This window comes from Sylvia atricapilla, chromosome 11, assembly GCF_009819655.1.
Source record: "Sylvia atricapilla isolate bSylAtr1 chromosome 11, bSylAtr1.pri, whole genome shotgun sequence".
NCBI lineage: Eukaryota > Metazoa > Chordata > Aves > Passeriformes > Sylviidae > Sylvia > Sylvia atricapilla.
This window is the reverse complement of record NC_089150.1, coordinates 16,809,268-16,829,670: the sequence shown is the minus strand read 5'-3', so window position 1 is coordinate 16,829,670 and position 20,403 is coordinate 16,809,268. Positions and strand designations below refer to the sequence as shown.

The window sequence follows — 20,403 nt, the reverse complement described above, 5'->3', positions numbered from 1 at the left end:
ACTAAACCAAACCAATCGACCAAAAAAAAGAGTTATAGAAAATAATGTTTCATATTCAAATTAAGCAATTATTTAGAGGAACTAAAAATTAAACAGAAATCAATCCAAGAATGTGAATCAAGTGAAGTGAGCCACAGAGCCTGCCATCCTCCTTTAGACATGTCTGGAAACTTGAAATTCTAACATTTGCCACTACCCCACCTCTTGCTCTGCCCAAAGGAGATTTGGCTGCAGCTTTTAAAGCTGCACAGTGCCCATGTCTTTGGAAGTTTGTAAATAAATTTTCCCCACCTGTGAGCTCTGTTCAACTCTGCAGGCCTTGGCCTTGAATCCCTGGCTGTTTTGCAATGTGCGCAGTAACTTTGTTCTCCTGGATACAACAACATAGCTGTCTTACATACCTTGCAAAAGGTACAAAGCCAAACAGATATCTGGCAGAAGAAAAAAGATAAAAATATATTTAAATTCCAGTGCTCTCTGGCCCTTGAAAGGTGAAATTTAAAGGTTGCATTCTGCAAAGATACCGTCAAATGTAAAGATTACAGATTTATAAATAGTCTATAGCGTTGTACATTATTGCAATATTTCTCAGTCCAGATTTCATCTAGGCCACATACGATAACATTATCTCCTTTGATTACACAAACTTTCCAGAACACATTTGTTCCTGCCTGTCCTAAAATCCAGGGCACACAGTCAATAGCCACATTCCTCACCCTATCTTTCCCATCTCCATGCTCTTTGCCTGTTAATACTGTTGCCATAGATTTTCGTATTACAGATAATCTCTTGTGTTCAGTGGGGATTTTTTATTATTTTTATTATTTATTGTACCTTTAGCTCAGACATCTTGTTCCCAAGTCATTATTATTTGGTAAAGTTAGTATAGAACTCACAGTGGTAGCTACCAATTCAACACATGGAAGAGAGCAGGCATCACATCCATAATCCCACATCTTCCCTCCCTCTGCTCCAGCCCTGGAGCCTCTCATCTCCTGCAATACCCCAAAAAAGATCCTTTTCATTGCTCAGAGGACACAGGGCTGCTGGTTCCAAAGCTCCAGAAATGTTTAGATTTTTCAGATACATTGATATTCTTTTACACAGTTGAGCTGTTAATGCCAGACCAATAAAAACGGGAAAGGAAAACCCAGCCTATACAGTTTATTTTCCCACCAGGGCTATTTGCAGTGTCTTGTGACCACTGCACACACAGAAGCACCTGTAAAAGAAGTTTTGGCAACTCAAAACCCTGAAGTTCTGACCTAGTTTAGGCAAGTGAGGTAACTTTTGTAAAAAAAAAAAAAAAAAAAAAAAAAAAAAAAAAAAAAAAAAAAAAGAAGTAAAAACTGAATCATCTTCTTTGCATGTTCCTGACTAAAAAATAAATCAATTAGCAGTAAAGCAGACAAGGCGCAGGTTGCAGGCTTCACTGGTAAGGCTTCAGAGAAACAAAGGAAGAACAGTGAGGCTTTATTGGAAGGGACTGATGGCAGCATCAGCAATAAGCTGAGCACCACTGAACTGCTGAGCAGTGTTCCTTGAAGGCTGCTGTGCCATACTCCTCTCCACGTGGCACTGAGTCCAAGTTCCCTGCAGTTCATGGCCCTGGAATTGCCTGGAAGATTTCACCACGGATTTTTCTGGCAGGGTAATGTATTTATATACAGGCAAGCCATGGGCTGCTATGGCATGGTCAAGAGCCTAAGTCCTTGCCACTAAGAGACTGGAGTCAGGAATCTCAGATCCTTTTTTTGGTCTTCTTTTGGGACAAAATCTGTCTCTGGATGTCACTTTCTTGTGTTTTACTGCAATGGGGTGCTTTGGCATAAATTATTTGGCAATCTTCAACAGAGATGACAGAAACTGTAATAAATCCTAATCATATAAATTCTGTGCACATGGCAGAACTGAGCAATTCCATCAGTTACGCTGTTTCTCTACATTGTTTTCTCGGAACCATTTAATACCCTTTCAATAAATACATAATAAATAAAATGTCACAGATAAAAAGAGAACCATTTGTCTATCTTCTACTTGCTAAGAACAGGCCTTTGTGACAATTACCAAAAGCAAAAGACAGATTTTATATTATTAAAATGACCTTTCTAACATTAGTGAACTTCAGGATTAAGGTGCTTGAGTAACCTGGATATTTGCTCCCTTTATATGTATTAAACACAGTATTATTACACACTATTCCTCCCCTTTCAAGTTCACCCTTACACCAGAGCACAACGTGAACCCAGTCAGGATGCAGAGGGACAGGAGCTGCCATCTGCAGCCCCTCCCATCTCCTCTGCACTCCACACAGACACTGGACAGTGCAGTATAAGAAAGAAGTGTCTTGTGGCTTAGCCACAGCTGAATGGTACTCTAAGAAATCCTGATTCTCCTCTTGTTCTTCCTGATGTCTCATGCAATGCTCAGGAAGTCAGCTGAGCCACACGGGTACTTTCTAATTGTCTATTCCTCATTTCCCAGGGCCTGGACCGTGGCTGGCTTTGCCAAAGTCCTGGGCACAACCAGCTGGGGCACAGCTTGGGTCTAAAAAGCTCGACTGAGTTCAAGTGCCATCTCTACCTGTGGGGGGAACCAAACCAAGCCACCCTCACCCGACATATTTCATATGCAGCTCACAAAATCTGGTGGAATTTTACAAGTTTAACCTATTCGCCTGCTCCACATACACAAAACAGAGACAATGCAAACTTACCTTAAAGCCACTTTGCAAAAATAACAGTGATCCAGCCATTAGAGTGAAAACTCCTCAAAGCACAGCCAGGAGGAAACAAACAAAACAAACCCAAACCCTGTTTTCAGAGCAGATCTAAGCGAAGCTGAAATAAAGAAATCCATACACTGAACAATGACAAAGAAACCAGCTATTGAAATCAACCATTTACCACTTTAATATTTTTTGTCTATGCACTGAAAAATCCTTAAGTGGGATAGAAAATACAGAGTGCAAGATAGTCACAGGTATAAACACAGCACGGATCCTGACATCTCCTACATCTGAATGCTCAGTTTACCTACACAAAACTGCTATTTATGAGGGAGCTTTGTGTATGTGAGGGCAGATTGATCATTACAGATTTGGAACTTGACTGAACTTGGGATAATTTTAAGGGTGATGGCAAGATGTGCCTGGAACAAAATTCACCCTTTAATAAGCCTCAAATCCAACTAACAGGCAAATCACTGGACACTAAATTTGTATTTTATGCAGTCAAAACAACTTTTTCCTCTAGTCTTATTACTGGAAAAGGTTGAAAAATTTCTGCCTAAACAACTCCTGCAAAACTATTTCAGTTCAGCACAGGAAAAACCATCCTCCAAATTTGTCAGAATACTAAGATGTGTGAGGCCGTGCAGACCAAGGCAATCCCACCAGGATGCAAAGTTCTTGGTCCAGCCCAATTCTGCCTCTTTCCAGAGGCACAGTGGAGCTCCCTGAAAGAACACTCAGAGCTTTGACTTCACAATAGCATCATTTCCCCTGACATCTATTTTTTTCTTTTTACACAAGATTTGTCACATTAGTCACAGATCTGATGTCTTCACCAAGATAAACCATTCACTCAACTAACAGTTATTTTGCCTGAGCAAGGACAATGACTTTGGTGGTTATTTTTGCTTCTTTCCACAATGAATTCTGATACGGCCCTAGAGGCTAATTACATCAGAAAAGCAATCAGCATTCTGAGATGCTTTTTCCTGATGCTGTCCTCAAACCACATCTATTCAGGTTTCATCACTGCTCTCCCTTCAAACACCCCTTATCCAGAACGATCTGCTTTGGAACAATTCAGATGGTTGATGCTTCCTTGATAAGCATTGTCACTTGATGCTGAGATTTGCAGGCTGCAAAGGCAGTTCCATCCACACATTAAGTGTTTCCAGCACTATTGTACCAAATCAGATCAACCTTGATGCACCAAATATAACTGAGGGTCTCCATAGAAAGTTCTTTAACTTTTTAATGCTTCTGTGCTGTCATCAATTAATCCTCAGAAGGGATAAACTCAAGTATCTACATGCATCAGGCTCAATATTTTACTTCTGCCTATTTCTCCTATCTTCTGGAGAAGTACATGTCTTCCAATTTGTTTTGATTTCATAACATCATATTGATGACTTTATTGTTATTAATCTGCACCTCATAGTTCTGCTTGAAAATCATTTACAAAAGCAGAGGAATCAATTACTTAATACAACCCTCAGCATCTTTTACTGCAACTTCTTCATTTGCTTTGCTCAAATGCAGCCTAATTTTTTCTGGTGTAGTAAAAACTCAAATACTTAAATAAAAGACTTGCTACCTTTATTAATGCGTGATTGATCCAATAATCAAAACTAGGAATTATCTTCATTTCAGCATTATATTACACAAAATTGTAACACTACACTGCCTTAAAAAAAAGTAATTTTCTACCACTCTGATTTTGTTTTATTTTAACTGAAATCATAAAATCAATAATTCTTAGACTCATTTATCTGATTGCTCTCTTCTTTCAGTAAGGGTCATTACCTCCATGTCTTTCAGTCCCACTATACTTATTAGTTGGTTTTATTTTCCTCAGTTCTACTGGGCTATACCAGATTATTAGTATACCTTACTTTTTTTGTCTTACAAAGTCTACAGGTAAGTAATTTACTGCCTCTTTTTCTCCCATTTCAAGCTATCAATGAAAGAGGTGAAATTAGAAGATACTTATTTCTCACTTCATGACTTGTGGGGCAATAAATAACTCACTATATTTTAAGAAGATAATTTTAAATAAATGTAATCAAACTAACGAAGTCCGAGACTGTTTGGCCAATTCTATGGCGTTTATAATGCTTTTCTCTCTTGCTCCAGCAGAGACCCCAGTTCAGTAGCACTATGAGGGAAGGGGAAGCAGGCTGATGCACAAGTGCACAGAGCAGCTCTGGGAGCAGCCAAGCTTGCTGTGAGCCATGCAGTGCTGACAGGATCAGGTTTGCCATCAGCCAGCTGCAGACACAAATCCTTGCTGCCTTCCCTAAATGAAGGTTACAGGCTGAGGTCGGACACCTGTATTCAGCGTTGAGTTATAGCCCTCACAGAATCAGAGTATCCTGGGTGGGAAGGGACCCACAGGGACTCTCCAGTCCAGCCCCTGGCCCTGCTCAGACACCCCAACAACCCCACCCTGGCCCTGACAGTGTTATCCAAATGCTCCTGGAGCTCTGGCAGCCTTGGGCCCATTCCTTGGGGAGCCTGTTCAGTGCCCCACCATTCCTGGGGGAAGAACACTTTTCTGATATCCAACCTAAACCTTCCCTGGCTTCAAGTCATTCCTTGGAGTCCTCTCACTGCTCCTGAGAGTGAAGAGATCAATACCTGCCCCTCCACTGCCCCTCATAAAGGATGTTGAAGACCCCAGTGAGGTCTCCCCCCAGTCTTCTCCAGGCTGAACAAAACAAGTGCCTTCAGCTGCTCCTCATAAGGAACACTAACACTGAGAGACTGAGCTGGGGCCATCCTCAGCATCTGTGGGGTCAGATCACCCTGATGAACGCAGCTGCCCTCAGCCTCAGACCTGGGTCACCTCAGCAGAGAAGCCACTTGGGGATGGTACTGGAGATACCTCCTGAGTGGAGAGCACGTGCATTGGGGAACAGACAGACACATCCCAGAATATTCCTGGTCCTCGTGCGGTCAAAGCCCGTCCTTTGCACAGAGTCACTGTGGGGCAGTGATTGTGCTCTTCCCCCAGAGCAGCTCCATAGGCAGCAGACACTGCACACAGCAGCAAAACACAGCCCAGCCAGGGGGGAAACTGCACAGGGAACACTCCCACTGCTCCCCCAGACTTCTCAAAATGCATGCAAAAGTAACAACTGCATGGAAAAAGTACTTTGGCCCAACAGCAGAAATACTAAATGTGCCTCATAGCTCCTCCAAGTCTTCCATGGGAACACGTGAACAAAACAACAAGGTAAACTTTGGCATATTCTGCTGAATAAAAGCTTCATATATCCAAATCTTTTACACATATTTTGGCAAAAATTAAGATGCAAAATATAGTCCTGTGTGGACAGACAGGAAGATGTAAATGTTGAAGGTGGAACACAGACCTCATGGGGACAGTGTTAAAGGAAAGAACCTTGGGTTACTGGAGGATTAGAGACACAAAGCACAGTGACATGGAACACCAGCAGCACCATCGGCTTTGGGACTCCTCTTTCCTATATCCTTGATTTACAGAATCTATGGATGCCTGAGTACTCCCCAAAATGCTTACTGACTATTACTTTCAGTCAGGGAGCAAACAGAGCTCCAAAACTGAGCTCCCAATTCCAGCCAAACTCCAGCAGGCTTTTCAGGAAAAGGGCAGAAAGGCATCTAACATTTTTGGTTTAGTCACTCATCCTTCAAGTTTGGGTTTGTTGTATATTTGCAGTTACTAACAAGCCTCTAGTGGGCTACAGTTCCCAGTAATTAATGATTATTTGTTCCATTTTCCCTAAATAATACGAATTTTGGCTCTCATGTTCTTACACAAAGATATATAAAAACATGTAAAAAAGGGCAAACCAATGTATTTGATTTTGAGCTAACAAGGTCCGTGATTTCATTAAACAAGAAACATGCAAATAACATACCAGAGCTTATATTTCTACATAACTAGTAAAAATACAATAAAATTAGGTGAAAAAGCCTCACTAAATGGGGAGCATATAAACTCTAAAGAAAAAGTAGAGATAATACAGTTATATCTTGCCTCAGAAAAAGTTCAAGTGCAAATTCTGGTTTTATTTCTAAAGCAATTTTACTTTTTCTCTTTGGTGCCATATTAAAAAAAGTTACATATTGAAAACACCAAATTTAGTAGTTTGGAAAAAATTAGCACCAAATTCAATCATACTTCAGAAGTACAATTTCTATTTACTGACAGCTAAATGAATTTAAGAAAAAGGGAAAAATGTGAAGAGTGATGTCTCACATATTACTTTCCCCTCATATAATTTTTAATAAAAAAATTGAAGTTGTGGGGTGGAAGCAAAAGTTGACATTTACTGACATTTCATAGTTAAAATGTAATCCTTCCAGGGAATTAACAGCAGAAAAAGGTGGGGGTGGAAGAGAAGGGAATCTGCTCTGATTACACAGAAGAAAAAAGATGAAAACTGTGGAATAAATTGAATGAAAGCACAAAACCACGAGTATTTGCAGATGAAGTTCTCCCAAACAAGGGGGAGGATGTCAGAGCTCCCAGGAATACTGGTTTTGGGCTCCCTAGAAATACTCCCTACAAAACAAGCAGTCAGCTCTGGACCTTTAATGGCCATCAGTCCCACCAAAGGGAGAGAGATCATTGCTCCTGATGTCCCAGCAGGAATCAGTGACTGTCCTGGGCTGTAGTTTAGGATGTATTCTATCACCATCTTCAGTTAATGGCCCATCAATGCCTTGTGCAGGACTCACAGATCACTCCCTCCAGGAGTTATCTCTCTTTAATGGGCCATCAAGGAGCCCCTGTATGACTCATCACTCCATTGGGAGATGCCCCGCCCACGGGGAGGAGCCAAGCATTCTCACCTGGATATAAGCTGGGATTTGGGACAGTACAGTCAGCCCTCACCCACTGGATTCCCAGAGGACCAGAGCTACCAGACCTTTCTACGAGATCACTGCTTCAGGAAGACCTGGACTGCTTCCATCACCCTGATCAGGTTGTATTCTGACTCTGTCAGTGGTCTTTCTTGTATTATTTCATTTATTTTATTTTACCTTTTTTTCCCTTTTCTTCTCATTAAATTGTATTTCTGACTTGGAGCCTCTCAATCGGTTTGTTTTCAAACCACAACAGTGACCAGCACACACTGACAGCTCACAATGTGCACAGGATTCTATCTGTGTGCTTAGGAAAGTGCTTTATAAATGCAATTAACCTATTTTCTAAAAGTAAACAGAAAACTAGAAAACCCTCACAAGTTTTTAAGCAAGGACATGGACTGCTCTGTTCAGATACAAAGCACCAGTCAAGATTTCTGTATTATCATGCAACAAATCCTGCACAGGAATCTAAAGATTGCTACAGTGCACAGATAGAAGGTTTTTCAATTAATAACTTGGAGATTCAGATGAAATGTGGTATGATGGTGCAAATGATCTTATTAAAGTTATTTTAGTTTTTAAATATAATTTAAATAAATTTTTTACTTTTTTCCCTTGAAGGCTTGAACGTCAATATAGCCTAATTTGTCAGTAGGATCCTTGCAGCAGAAAAGTTCCTCCTATGAATTGTTTCAAGCTAAAAAGTTGAAACTGATGGAGTTCTATCCCAGTGGCCTCTTTTGCAAAAAAAACTCAAACCTGGTAGACTTGGGAGCTTTAAAGATTGCTGGTCTTCAGAGAAGTGAGGAGCCCTTGGTAATAAAAAGAAACATAAACCAGAACCTTAATTTATATTAATATTATATTAACAGTCTTAATCTCAGCCAAAGAGCATTTAATGCTCTTGTGCACATAAAGGGGGAATGACATGCAGTAGTCTCCTGGTAATCCCCTGCACAGCAGGAAACCAAGGGATGATGGAACACATTAATGTTATTAATTTTTAATATAAAACAGAGCAATGCTCCTCGGTGATGAAAGTGGCCATGTTGTGCACACGAGAAGTTGGTAGCCAGTGGTGATAGTAACAACACCTCCCCCTACCAAGCCATCCCTATTTTAATCTGCTCAAATGCAGATGGAAGATCAAGCTTAAAACACAGAATTTTCCCTTTTGGTCTGCCCAGTCACAGCATCCTCAAGAAGCAGAAATAAATATCTGGAACTTGCATGATTGAGTTAGAAAGCAGTTGTTGAGCACACAGTACAGTCACAGCACACTGAGTGGCCTCAGGAGTTTGAGTTTAGAGGGTTTACAGAACACCAGAGAACACCAATCTCCTCATGAGCTTTGATGTTTGGGATAGATGGGAGAGAAGACATGGCAGGAGCTCCACACTGAGCAGGATCATGGATGCTTTCCCACGCTACCCTCCGAGGTTTCTGTCCCACAGCCCTTTCTCACACTGACTGGCCAGGCTCCAAGCTCGAGCCATTCTCCCCCAGAACTGCCCTGCTGTGAAACCTGCTCCCTTCTTGTAGGATGGAGGAAAAAATCCTGCTTTGGTTTGAGACCCAAGCAGTCCTACACACTTATTACCTCATATTGCAAAAAATGAAGACTGCCACAAACAGCAAGAACCATTTAACAATAAATTACAATTGCTGTGTTGGATGTTTTACTGAAGCAACACTTGTGAGAACTTTTTCCTTGTTTTCCCTGGGAGACTTGGCTTTTGTGCACACAACACAGCCCCTTCCCTCACACCTCCACAACTGATTCAGACAGCAGAGAGGTGGGGAAGACTCAGTACTAATTGCTCTAGTATAAGGTGTTTTATCAATAATGTAAACTGTGTTCTCCTCCTCCCGAGTGCAGCAAGAGGTCAGTTTTTGCAAATCTCGAGTGTCTTGTCCCATTTTTCAACAGTAGCAGCCACAGAGGCCCAAGCCAAGGCAGTCACACCTGAGAGGCAAGCAGGGTTTCTGAAATTCAACTGGAAAGGAAAGTCACTCTCACACTCCCTCCACCTTAAAGAGGCCTTTAACAACAGCATCTCAGCACCAGGAAAATGTTATTACAGGGCTAAGAGACTGGAGAAAAATTCTACTTGATACCAATCCACCAGAACCGGGACTGTTTCTAAATTAATTGACTTTCCCCATACACCACTCTTACTTGGGCAGTCTGCTTCCCTGCACTCTGGTGCCAGCAATCTTGGGAGATGCTATTCTGTAGGTTTTCAAACATTAAAAAAAAAATCAAGTTTAAACCCTCCCAACTAAACATGATAAACCTGGAAAACCTAATTCCAGTACACAAGACAGCTGTGCAGATATCTTGCCCTTTGTAATCACAGCTTACGTACCATGAACTCTGATGCAAGGCCAGATCCTTGTTAAGAAAGAGAAATAAAGAGTAGGAACACAACCAGCTACCAAAGGAGTTTGCAATTCTATTCCAAGCTCCAGATACAAAGTTTAGCCTTTAAAAGCCAATAGCAGACATGCAAAAATTGAATTAAAACCCGCATTAGGGTGCACGATTTCATCATATATTTAAGCCAGTTTAAAGTGTTAACTACCCACGTCTCTAAAGTTTCAGCTTCTGGTTTTAACTGTCTTTAGCAGTTGAGTTTTACCCTAATTCATATTAAAAGTGAAAATAAGAACCAGAATGTACCTGAAAAGAAGTTCCAATAATATTACACTGTTGACATTTCCACAGGCCAAGTCTCTCATTAAGTATCTTCCTGCCCTGCCCTTCAGAAGAAGGGAAAAAAAAAATCTAAATGTGAATAGCTGTTGCAAAAAAACCTATTTCACCTTATGTTTACACCCAAGTTTAGACAAGTACAAGTTGCCCAGGAAGACACACCCTTATAGGAAACTATTGTGCAAGGGATGGACATTACCCAGAGGCACAGCCAGCAGCAGAGCTGAGGCCACAGCTCCATTTCCCTCTCCTTAGACAGGAGGATATTGTACCCCTGTACACAAGAGAAACAAAAATACGCGTTCTGAAGCTCAAAGTTTCATTATTTATCCCGACAGTTTTGTATTTATCAGTTGTAACAACAGGATCTGGAAGATCACAGCCAAATTTTTACCGTATATTAAAACCACAGGGGGTTTCTTCACATTTGAAATGCTCAGAGAAGCTCTGTTTTCTTTCAAGAACTTCACAGCATCACAACCTCTCAGCTCCCGGGGCAATAAATTTCACAGGTTAACTGTGTTTTAGGAAATCCTTTTTAATAATGCAATATTCCAAGGTCAATAGCATCGAGGCTCAGTTCCCACCCTAAGGAAATGGGTGCCTCGAAAAACCCAGCCAAGCAGGTTTCACATTACTGGGCAAGGTGAAAAGATTGACAATTTTTTGTGTTCTCATTCACGGGCAGACACTGAACATGGGTCAGAGAGAATAGTGCTCTGCTCCCCTTTATCACAAACCTACTGCTACAGGGTTTGTACGTATGCAAAAGCCCTATTTTGTCCACAGAAAAACTCTTTAAAAAGCAGAGGACGCAGCAGCGCCCTTAGAACAGAGAGAGAGGGCTTTGAAAGAACAGGAAGCTTCAAAGCATCAAGGAACCATCAAGCCCCATCTACCTCCCAAGTGTCAAATTCCGACTGTAAATTGATTGGAAAGGGAAGAGGAGAACAAAATGCGAGGGTTTTACTCTTCGGGAAGACAACGGGGACGTTGTGCTGTAGCGTGGCTGCAGCAAGGCCGGTACGTGGCCCAGGGCTGAGCCAGAAAACGCAGCCTCTTCCCCTCCCTACCTTGGAGCGCTGACATCCTTGGAGACAACCACGCGTTGCCGTGGAAACCAGACTGCTGCTGACAAAGCCACATTGACTCAAAGCAACATGTGGGAAAATGGAAGGCCCTGAGAGAAATCAATCCTTTACATGAAAATAAATGCGATTTTGGTTAAAAATTAAGCAAGTAAAGGAGAGTGTTTCTCAGTGTTAGAACAGCAGGCAAGGAGAACGCTGGCAAACGCCAGGCCTTGTGGCACTGGAAAGGGATTTTAAGGACATTTCATCCCTGAAATATCTGGTAGGCTCAGGGCTAAGGAGCACACAGAAGGCTAACCCAGAACACAGGTGTGTGAGGCAGCTCCTCCAGTTTTTAACTGCTCTCCTCTGAAAACAAAACGATACCGAACCCCACCCCGCAGCACAACAGAGGCAGGGCTGGCACCAACCAGCACTGAAAGGCTTTCGCAAGGCCAGGGCTGACTCACACCTGGGCAAAAAACTCACCCAGCCAAAACTCAGCATGACAAAGTCCTGGCCGTGAGCTGCTCCACGCCCTGCCATTCCCAAACAGGTTATACATATCACAAATGCCATCCAAAACACCATAAACATTTCTTCTCATTTCTCCCCTTAATAAATCTTTATAAATCTGTCTTCAGCCCTTGTTGAATCAGATCCCAGGAGCTGCTTTAGGGCCTGTAACTTGGAATGCCAGCATCCTTAAGAGAGTATTCAAAACAAAAATCCTGGGAAAAAACCCATGGAGAAGAGCCAGATTTTGAACTGGCAAGACTTAAGATCTGTGCACAGTGCAACTTTAATACAACTCCTTATCCAGATCATCTGAAATTACTCATAAAGATGGCACACTCAGAGTGGTTTGTTTGGTTTGGGGTTTTTTTTTTAAAAACAAATTCAGCAATAAAATTTCTCTGGAGGAAAATTTACCTTTTACACAAATTTAATATTTGGGTTTTCTCTTAATACAGGCCATGAAAGCTCCAGTGCAAAATGCCAGGTTATCACAAAGATTCAGGAACTCAGAGGCCACTCGTGATTTACATGCTGAGCAAGAATCCTCTCCCTCTTCTCTCCCGAGGTATTAAAATGCTGCAGTGTTACAGCTTAATCTCATTTATGGAGCTTTGAATCATCTTAAATACTTAGGAAGTCTCTGTAAAATACCACAATCCCTGCAGTTTATATACCCTAATCCAAACAGGCCACACCACCAGCTTTCACTGCTGCTGATGGAAAGAAGTTCTCATGGCTTTCCAATTAATTAAGCAGGCCATCTACTCTGCACCTCCAGCACGGGCCACATTCCTGCCACTTCCCTTCCCATCAGTGTCACTGTGTCTTTGGAGAAAGAGCCACACAGACTTCAAACAACTCTGAAGGACCAAAAGACATAAAAGACATAAAGCTCTACAGACAGCTGTACTGTTGCTAATAGAATATTACACACCATCCTAAAGTCTGCTGTTCTAAAGACATATTTATAATGGAAACCTCCAGGGAAACATATTCAGGTTATATGAGAAATGGGAACTTCCTCAGGGTCAAGCAACTGCAAAAATACTTATGGATGCAAAATGTTGCATGATGGTGTAAATAAATCAAAGATTGTATCATTTGTTTAAAGAAAAAGATAAATCACTGTATACAGTGAAGGGATTAAAATGGAACAGTCTTCATAGGCAAGATATTAATCCACTAACTTCTTCAATTAATCACTAACTTCACATTTGCTCTTTCTCCTAATAATCGTGACACCTTCCTTCTCTCTGCTTCCCATGAATTTATCACAGCATGAACATAATCTCTGCTTTCTGCTGAAACTGAACTGGCAAAAATCACAACAAGAAGCCATTTATTCTCAGGCCAGGTGACACACATGGTGCTACCACAGAGAGAGGAAAACACACCAAAGAAAAAAGGGATGTGTGTGAGCCCTGACAATCAGGAGTAGACCTGATTCTTCCCAAATGTTATCAGGTTTTTCCAATTTGGGAAACTCAGTACATGATATGGCCATAAGTAAATGCACCTGAAGTACACTTGCATTGTAAATTATGTTTAAAATTCTTGCATATTGCTCCTTTGGACTTTAAGCTGCTTTGTAAAATCCAGTTACCTGTAACGAGACTCCCACTAGCACAAATCAGCGAGGTTTTCCTTTGGTTAAATGGCACAGGAGGATTTACACTCTAAAGCGAGGACGGGGGATAGAGAAGAGCCTTCTAGTCCGAGCCATCAGCGGCGTCTGACCGAGGCACACACGTGCTCGGCTTTCAGCACCTTCACCACAGCTGCAGTAAAACATTTATCTGGAACATTATCAGCTCTTTGAACCTGGCAAGGCGGGGAACACGCCTTGATCTTCCCGAGCTTTGTTGCCACTCGTCAGGCTGTAACTTGTGCCAGTTTGCTGAGAGATTGAGGGAGAATAGAGAAGGTGCAAAGTAGCATCAACATAGTTTTTTTTGCTTTTTCAAGATGACTTAGTGATTTATAGCATTTGGTTTTCTGTTTCTGCTTTTTAGGCTTAATGAATTGCCGTTGAAAAAAAGTAAATTTATTACATATGGTTTCATTATTTCAGACCGAGCCCATCTTTTTAGTTTTTAAATTATTTGCTGTATTTCAAATAAAGAGCAGACCAGTCAAGAATGTCAGATCTTCAAAGTAAATGGATAAGTCCTCATGTTTTAAAAATTAACTAGTCCAACTGACACTTTGAAAGGTGCCAGTCTGGCCCCAATAAGTACAAAGTGCTCAAAGACTCTGAATGACTCACTGGTTTAAAAACAATTCTTCTAGCAGTAGAAACGACCCACTTTTTAATCGACTGAAAGTTATTTTAGGTATTTTATGCATATTTACGTAATAGTCTCCAACGTTGGCACTGAAGGATAAAATTCAAGACCAGTCTGGTGCTATCCATGTTCTAGGCACTCCTCGGTAGACAGGGCTGTGATTTAACTAGAACTCCTCTGAACCCAGACTCGTTCTATGCTGTATCCAGCTTTGATCTACAGCACAGCTCCCGCACTTTGTTACTCAGACTAAGCCGTGTTACTGACACTGAATTTACTGCAGCATGAGATAAACCAGGATAAACATCCTGCAGGAAACATGGGAGGTAAGAGGGAACTACAGAATATTCACTGGAAAGTGCTGATTTCCTCCAGAAACACACAATCATTCTAATGGACCTGCTTCACCCTGGATAAAACCTAACCAACCATTACACTTGGTTCCCCAATTTGTCATCACAGTTCTAAGCTTAGCAGACCATTATGGTTCCTCATGCCAAAAATGTTGGAATGTTTCACTCCTAATCTGGCATAATTCTTTTCTAAAAATGCAATCTGCAGCATCTAAGAAGACTGTCACCATTTCCTATTCTACCAGCAATCATCAGCCTAAAATAACCTTCACTTCTCCACTGCTGCATCATTTTCCTTGATAATCATCTTACTTCAGGCAGCAAGCAGGGTATTTTACAAGCACCAGCTATTTAGATAACTTGCAAAACAAATACTTTGGACTGTACAGTCTCCTGTTTATGAGCAATCATGACCTGGCTTCAGGGTAAACTAACTGAAAACAGACTATCCCACTATTAGCTTTTGTCATGCAGAACTATTTAATGTAATCAGAAACATTAAAATTGAATGAGAGACAGAAACATGGGTCAAGACTAAATGAAACTGAGGCAGAATGCTTGCCTCTGTCCTCAGCAATTCACATATAGAAAGCAGAACGACATTCTCTGGATAGTCCCTATGTGTGGGTCCCAAGAATCATTTTGAGAAGGAGGTTTTTTTTTGCAAAATTTCTTTCTCCATTACCTCTTTTCTTTCCTTCTGAGAAGAAAGTCATGCTAATACTTTTATGCATAACAGCAGAGACTCCTACTCTACAGTTATCATCTCTATCATTCACTAAACATTCTTCAAACCTAAAAAGCCAGGAGGTTGTTCAAATTTGTCTTTGTTTTTTGATTTATTTAACATTTGGGCTATGCCTATTTGTCTTCAAATCAGCAAGTTACAGTCACTTTTCTGCTGGCACTCAGCAGCACAACACATTTTCCATGAGGCAGAGGATGGAACTCTCGCTATTTATTCTAGAGGATAAGGTCTGTGTAGATGTGGCACTTGGGACATGGTTCAGTGGTGAACTTAGAAGTGCTGGGTTAATGATCTTCAAGGTCTTTTCCAACCTCAACAATTCCATGAAGTGGCAGATCCATTCATACCCACTCCACCTGAACCGGGAAGTGTGGAGACATCTGTAGAACACAGGGGATGTGCCCAGTGCTTAGGAGAGAAGCATTTTACCACTGCTGCTCAGGATTTCCTCATCCCAAAGTGCCAATGTTCCAAGGGTCTTTGTTTTGTGGCTATGCCTGAATCGTCCTTCCTTTCCTTCTGGAAAGAAGCACCATCTGTTTACTGAAGATGAATAGTATGGCAGTGACATGTAATATTGTTTTTACATCCTGAAACATCCACCAAAATCCTGAAGCTGCAGATGCAGAGAAGCCCCAATACACTGCAGGAGGCTCTCTACCTCTCCGTTCTCTCTATTCTTATTATGTCTAAATCCCAGCTCTGAGCCCTTCCTACCATCTTCCACAAAAATAAAGTAGATTATCAAATACATTGAAGCATTATTTTGACACCACTTCACAGAAATTTGTGCCAAAAAAGAAATGAGGGAGAAGAAAAGAAAGAACAAGGAGCTGTAGGTTGGGGTTTTTTTTAATGAAAGGCAAGTCCCAGGAGTTCACATTTATCCTCACAGGTAACCAGCTATTTTGGTCTCCTCCACTCCCCAAAAACAGTGAGGACTGCAAACACCAGCAGAGAACACTGGAGCTGATGTCAGTGTTAAAGAAGTGGAGGTTAAACTTGCCCTAAAGCCCCAAAAGGTAAAGTGAACAGAAGGGGGCATGCTGGCAGAGAGGAGATAAAAATAGAAGAGTGACTAGACTTCACTTGACAGCTATTTCTGGATCAACTATGGAAAGAGATCTGAGAAGCTTTTCTATTTGTAAGGGAGACAGGGCCAAAACATAGCTACCTTCTAGAAGGCCACAGTCCTGCACAACAGTTCTGTTTATGCTTCTACTTGTCCAAATCCCTGTGTTCTCGCTATTTGGAAACGGTGCTGCTCAGCCAAAACGTCACTATGTGTCTAAGTGAGAACCCAGATGAGATTTTCTGGAGCAGGACAGCAGTGCATGTGGCATTTCAATTTAACAGAAACAAAGCTGACAGCACATTGTAAACTGGGCTGCAAATCACAATGCCAGGCACAGTAAACTAAGCCACACAGTATTTTAGGAAGATAACCAAATTTCTGCAGTATCTCCAAAAGGATGTCTTGTGTTTTCCCACTCCAAAATGATTAGTGAAATTCTAACCAGTTCCAATTATAAGGACTAACAACAGCAACAGGGACCTCCCAATTACAGCATGGAGTGCTTGACTGATGCATGGCTCTAGGGATGAATATTTTTGCCTGTTCAAGCCCTTTCCTCTTGAGTACCTCTGCTAAAATTCCTCTCACTGAGTAATTTCTCTCCAGACCCTGGCTGTGCTGGCTCTGTTCCCATTTAAAAGAAAACCTGCGGGCAGGAAGCAGTGACATCTGCCCAGTTAGGAGCTGCCTTAATGGGCAAGTTTCATGTGAAGGGGAACAGCCTATTACACTTTATCTTCAGCAGCAGGAGTGATGTTCTTCCTTTCCCAGGAGCAGGTTACAGCAAGCACTCTCATGCCTGAAGTATTTGTCCACAAATATACATAAATCTCAATGGATATGTGCAAGCAACCTCTGGAAAAAAATCCATCCAGCATCCCTTTTTTTTCCCATGTTCGACTTGCAATTCAGTCTTTCCATTTCTCTTTCCCTGTCATACCAGTTGGGTTTTTTCTGTGACAGCTTCATCAGCCTCCACTTTCTATTCCTGTAAGTGAATGATAACCCTGCCATCACACCTGAGAAGAACAAGCAGTGGCAAGGCCCTGTTGTCCCTACACAGAGAATTCTGCTCTGAAGCCATTTCTGAGTATTTTTTCCCAGGCTTCTAGTCCCTTTTACATAACTGCTTTGACTGGATGATTTTCTCTGAAGTGTCACCTGGAGCAGGTTTGGGACTTGTGTGGCCCAGTTCAGGTTTCACAAGAAACAAAGGAAAAACTTCTTCTGACTATTTTGATCCTTGCAAATATCTTCAGGGCTGGGAAAATATCTTTATATTCTTGCCAATTAACCAAGCAGAGGTTTTATCCCTCCTTGTTGGGTAATCTTCTCACTAGACCATCTTTGCAGAGAGCAGCAGATTCTCTCTGGGCTGCTGGCAGTTTTACTTTATTCAGCACTTAAACCCATAACTATGAGAAATGCACACATGCAAGCAGCAAACTATTCTCTGCCATTCAAACTCCCTAGAGAACTCATAAACATCTCAATATTGCTGTTATACTTCTGTCATACTTCGAGAAGAAAGGTGCACACATTCCACAGCTGGATGGAGACAAGATGACAAACACATTTACAGGGTAAGTTCAGTGATGTATCAGCTATTGGTGACCTGTAATGACTGGAGAGGTGGGACTTTGGTCCTCGACATATATTAAAAGTTCTGAGAAAAATCAGCCATATCAATCAGTGCTAAACACAAACAGGTATTGGAGACTCCACCATAGGTTCCTCCAACCCATCAAGCAGAAGACATTCTATCAGGGCACAGCAATTTCCATTCTCTTCTCCCTCTCCCCAACTCTGAGGGCTAAAATAACAACAACAACAACAAAAAATTTCCAGATGCTAATATATTTCCTACTTCCTATTTCCTACTTTCCTATTTCCTAAAAAATTTGCTTTGTAACATACTTATTGCTACTGGATTGACCTCTGGAAAGGCAACTTCTGTTTTAAAATGCTTCCAGCCCTTATGACTGCAAACTCTTTGAAGTATGAATGATCTCTAATCAGCAACAAAGCCACTGAACTCTTCAGAAACAGTAGATGAGCTTCAGCATTAACTATTATCCTTCATCACAGTTACGCTAAGTTTAGAAATTAGTGTTGCTATCGCTCCAGAAGGCCCTGATTAATGGATCACCTCAGAGATGCAAGGACATGACACTCCCCATGACAGGTGCAAAAACCAGACTGTACCCCAGAACCTACAGTCTGTTTGTCAACACCTCCAGTTTCCCTGTGATGAACTTCTGTGAGTCAGCTATGTGCAGCTAATACAAAAGAGTGTGATAAAGTACATGAAAGTGTTGGAAATCTGCGAATTAATGAGCAAATTATTGTATTATAAACTTTTCTAGTCCTGCTATTAAATTTTTTTCAGTACCTGAAGCTGCCAGACACTTCCAGGCTTCTCTATCACAGTGCAAAGGCTTTGGTGGGGACAGCAGTTCTGTTTGGTAGGCCTTGGCAGAGCCTCCAGCTGACCACTGGCAGATCCACTCTGCTCCCAGCACACATGGAGCAGGTTTACTGAAAGGAAGGATACCTGAGAGCCTCCTGGACCCATCAGGTTATCACCAGCAAGGAATCTGTAACATCCACCAGTAATTCTCATGACATTTACTTCAGCTGCTTTCAGTTTTCTGGTATTAAACCATCCTGGTTCATTTAGGCTGCTTTTTTCCTCCTAATAATGTTGTTTAAGAGCATCAAGGAAATTTTCAAGTTTAAAACCTGCAGAACAAAAGGCAAGTGATCTTTATGCTCTCTAATAACCAATGAATGGTTATTGCTCCATTTATTTAAGTGGTACTTATCACCATAAATATTTGCTAAACTCACTTGCCCTACTAGTGTAACCAGTGTTTTCCCAGGAAATATCCTTCGGTAAATGGACTGCAAAAATAAAGTAGGAAAATAGATGAATGCCTAGAAATACTCCTTAAGAAAAGTTTTCAAACAGAGGAAAGACTGAAGATCAATAAAGATTTAAGTATTTCACAGCTTAGGCCTGTTCACTGCACAAGATCCAAAATTGTTTCTTTCATGAGTATTGGATAATATGTTCATTCAAAACCCAGCAAGTTTTCTCCCAGAACACACCAGGACACTGTTCTCATCCCTGCTTGTCTTATAAATATGAACACAAGAATTTCATGGCTGATAACATGATTCTGGAAACTACAAAGAATATTCTGGAAAAGGCTCAAGCTGGGACTCCAGTGTTGTAACAGCAAATGTTTCCACATATTCAGATTCTTCACACATCATGCTTTGTGAAAGGTAAGCAACAGAAGTAGCTTTTACAGGATTCTGGGAGTGAACTCTGGCCTACAAACCATAAATAAGGAAAAAAAGACAAAACACACATACCTTCAAAGCACATTTCTGGCCTGTCTCCTTGTTGAAACATTCCAGTACTTTGCCATTGATTCCTAACCCTAGCACACGTTTGGAGAGTCTGTAGTCGTCTGTAACTGCATGTTTTTTTATCTCTAGTTTGACATGGGCTGTTCCCCCAGGCAAGGATCTCACATTGCTCTTGCTCTCTGTGTGACTCTCTGCCTGGGATTCCTGCTCCTGAGATTCACCTTCACTTTGTTCCATATCAGGAAGAGTCTGGGATGACAGATTCCCGACAGATTCCTGTGGGTATCCTCAGCAGAGCCCCTTAGGCAATCAAATCCAGTGCTTCAAACAGTCCCTTTGCTCGCCATTTCGTCCTGAGTAAAAATGTAAACACGTGTTAGTAATTGATGTCAACTAAGTGTTGTCCCACCTCACCGCTCCTCTCTTACCAAGATGACCGGGTGCCAGAGAGAACAGAAGTGCAGGGTCACCTCAGGAAAGCACTTTGGCTTTGCAGACCAGTCTCCCCAGTTCCAACACCCACAGCTCTCAGTCTGCAGGTATAAAGCACTGCTTTTACTGCAACAAAAAGTAACTGAGTAACTGCTGAGTCTTGGACTAACACTACAGCTAAGCTCTGTCCGAAAGAACAGAGCTTCGAGCTTATAAACCCTTATCAACCACTTGTTGCC

The 20,403-nt window shown here is 41.5% G+C and overlaps 1 protein-coding gene across 9 annotated transcripts in view; it reads right to left on the bottom strand.

Annotated features, from left to right (window-relative positions):
• MAPKAPK3 (MAPK activated protein kinase 3) overlaps positions 1–20,403 on the bottom strand; it is a 59,991-nt gene that overhangs the window by 32,277 nt on the left and 7,311 nt on the right. For 4 of the 9 annotated variants that reach the window (XM_066326895.1, XM_066326894.1, XM_066326892.1 and 1 more), the window contains 2 exons: positions 20,161–20,265; positions 19,736–20,085 (listed from right to left, as the gene is read on the bottom strand). The exons of 2 other annotated variants lie outside the window; for them this stretch is intronic. In XM_066326895.1, the coding sequence (XP_066182992.1) occupies positions 19,736–19,969 (234 nt within the window). In that variant the 5' untranslated portion in view covers positions 19,970–20,085; positions 20,161–20,265. The remainder of the gene's footprint in view (positions 1–19,735; positions 20,086–20,160; positions 20,266–20,403) is intronic. 3 more of the 9 variants (XM_066326898.1, XM_066326893.1, XM_066326897.1) reach the window with 1 other exon arrangement.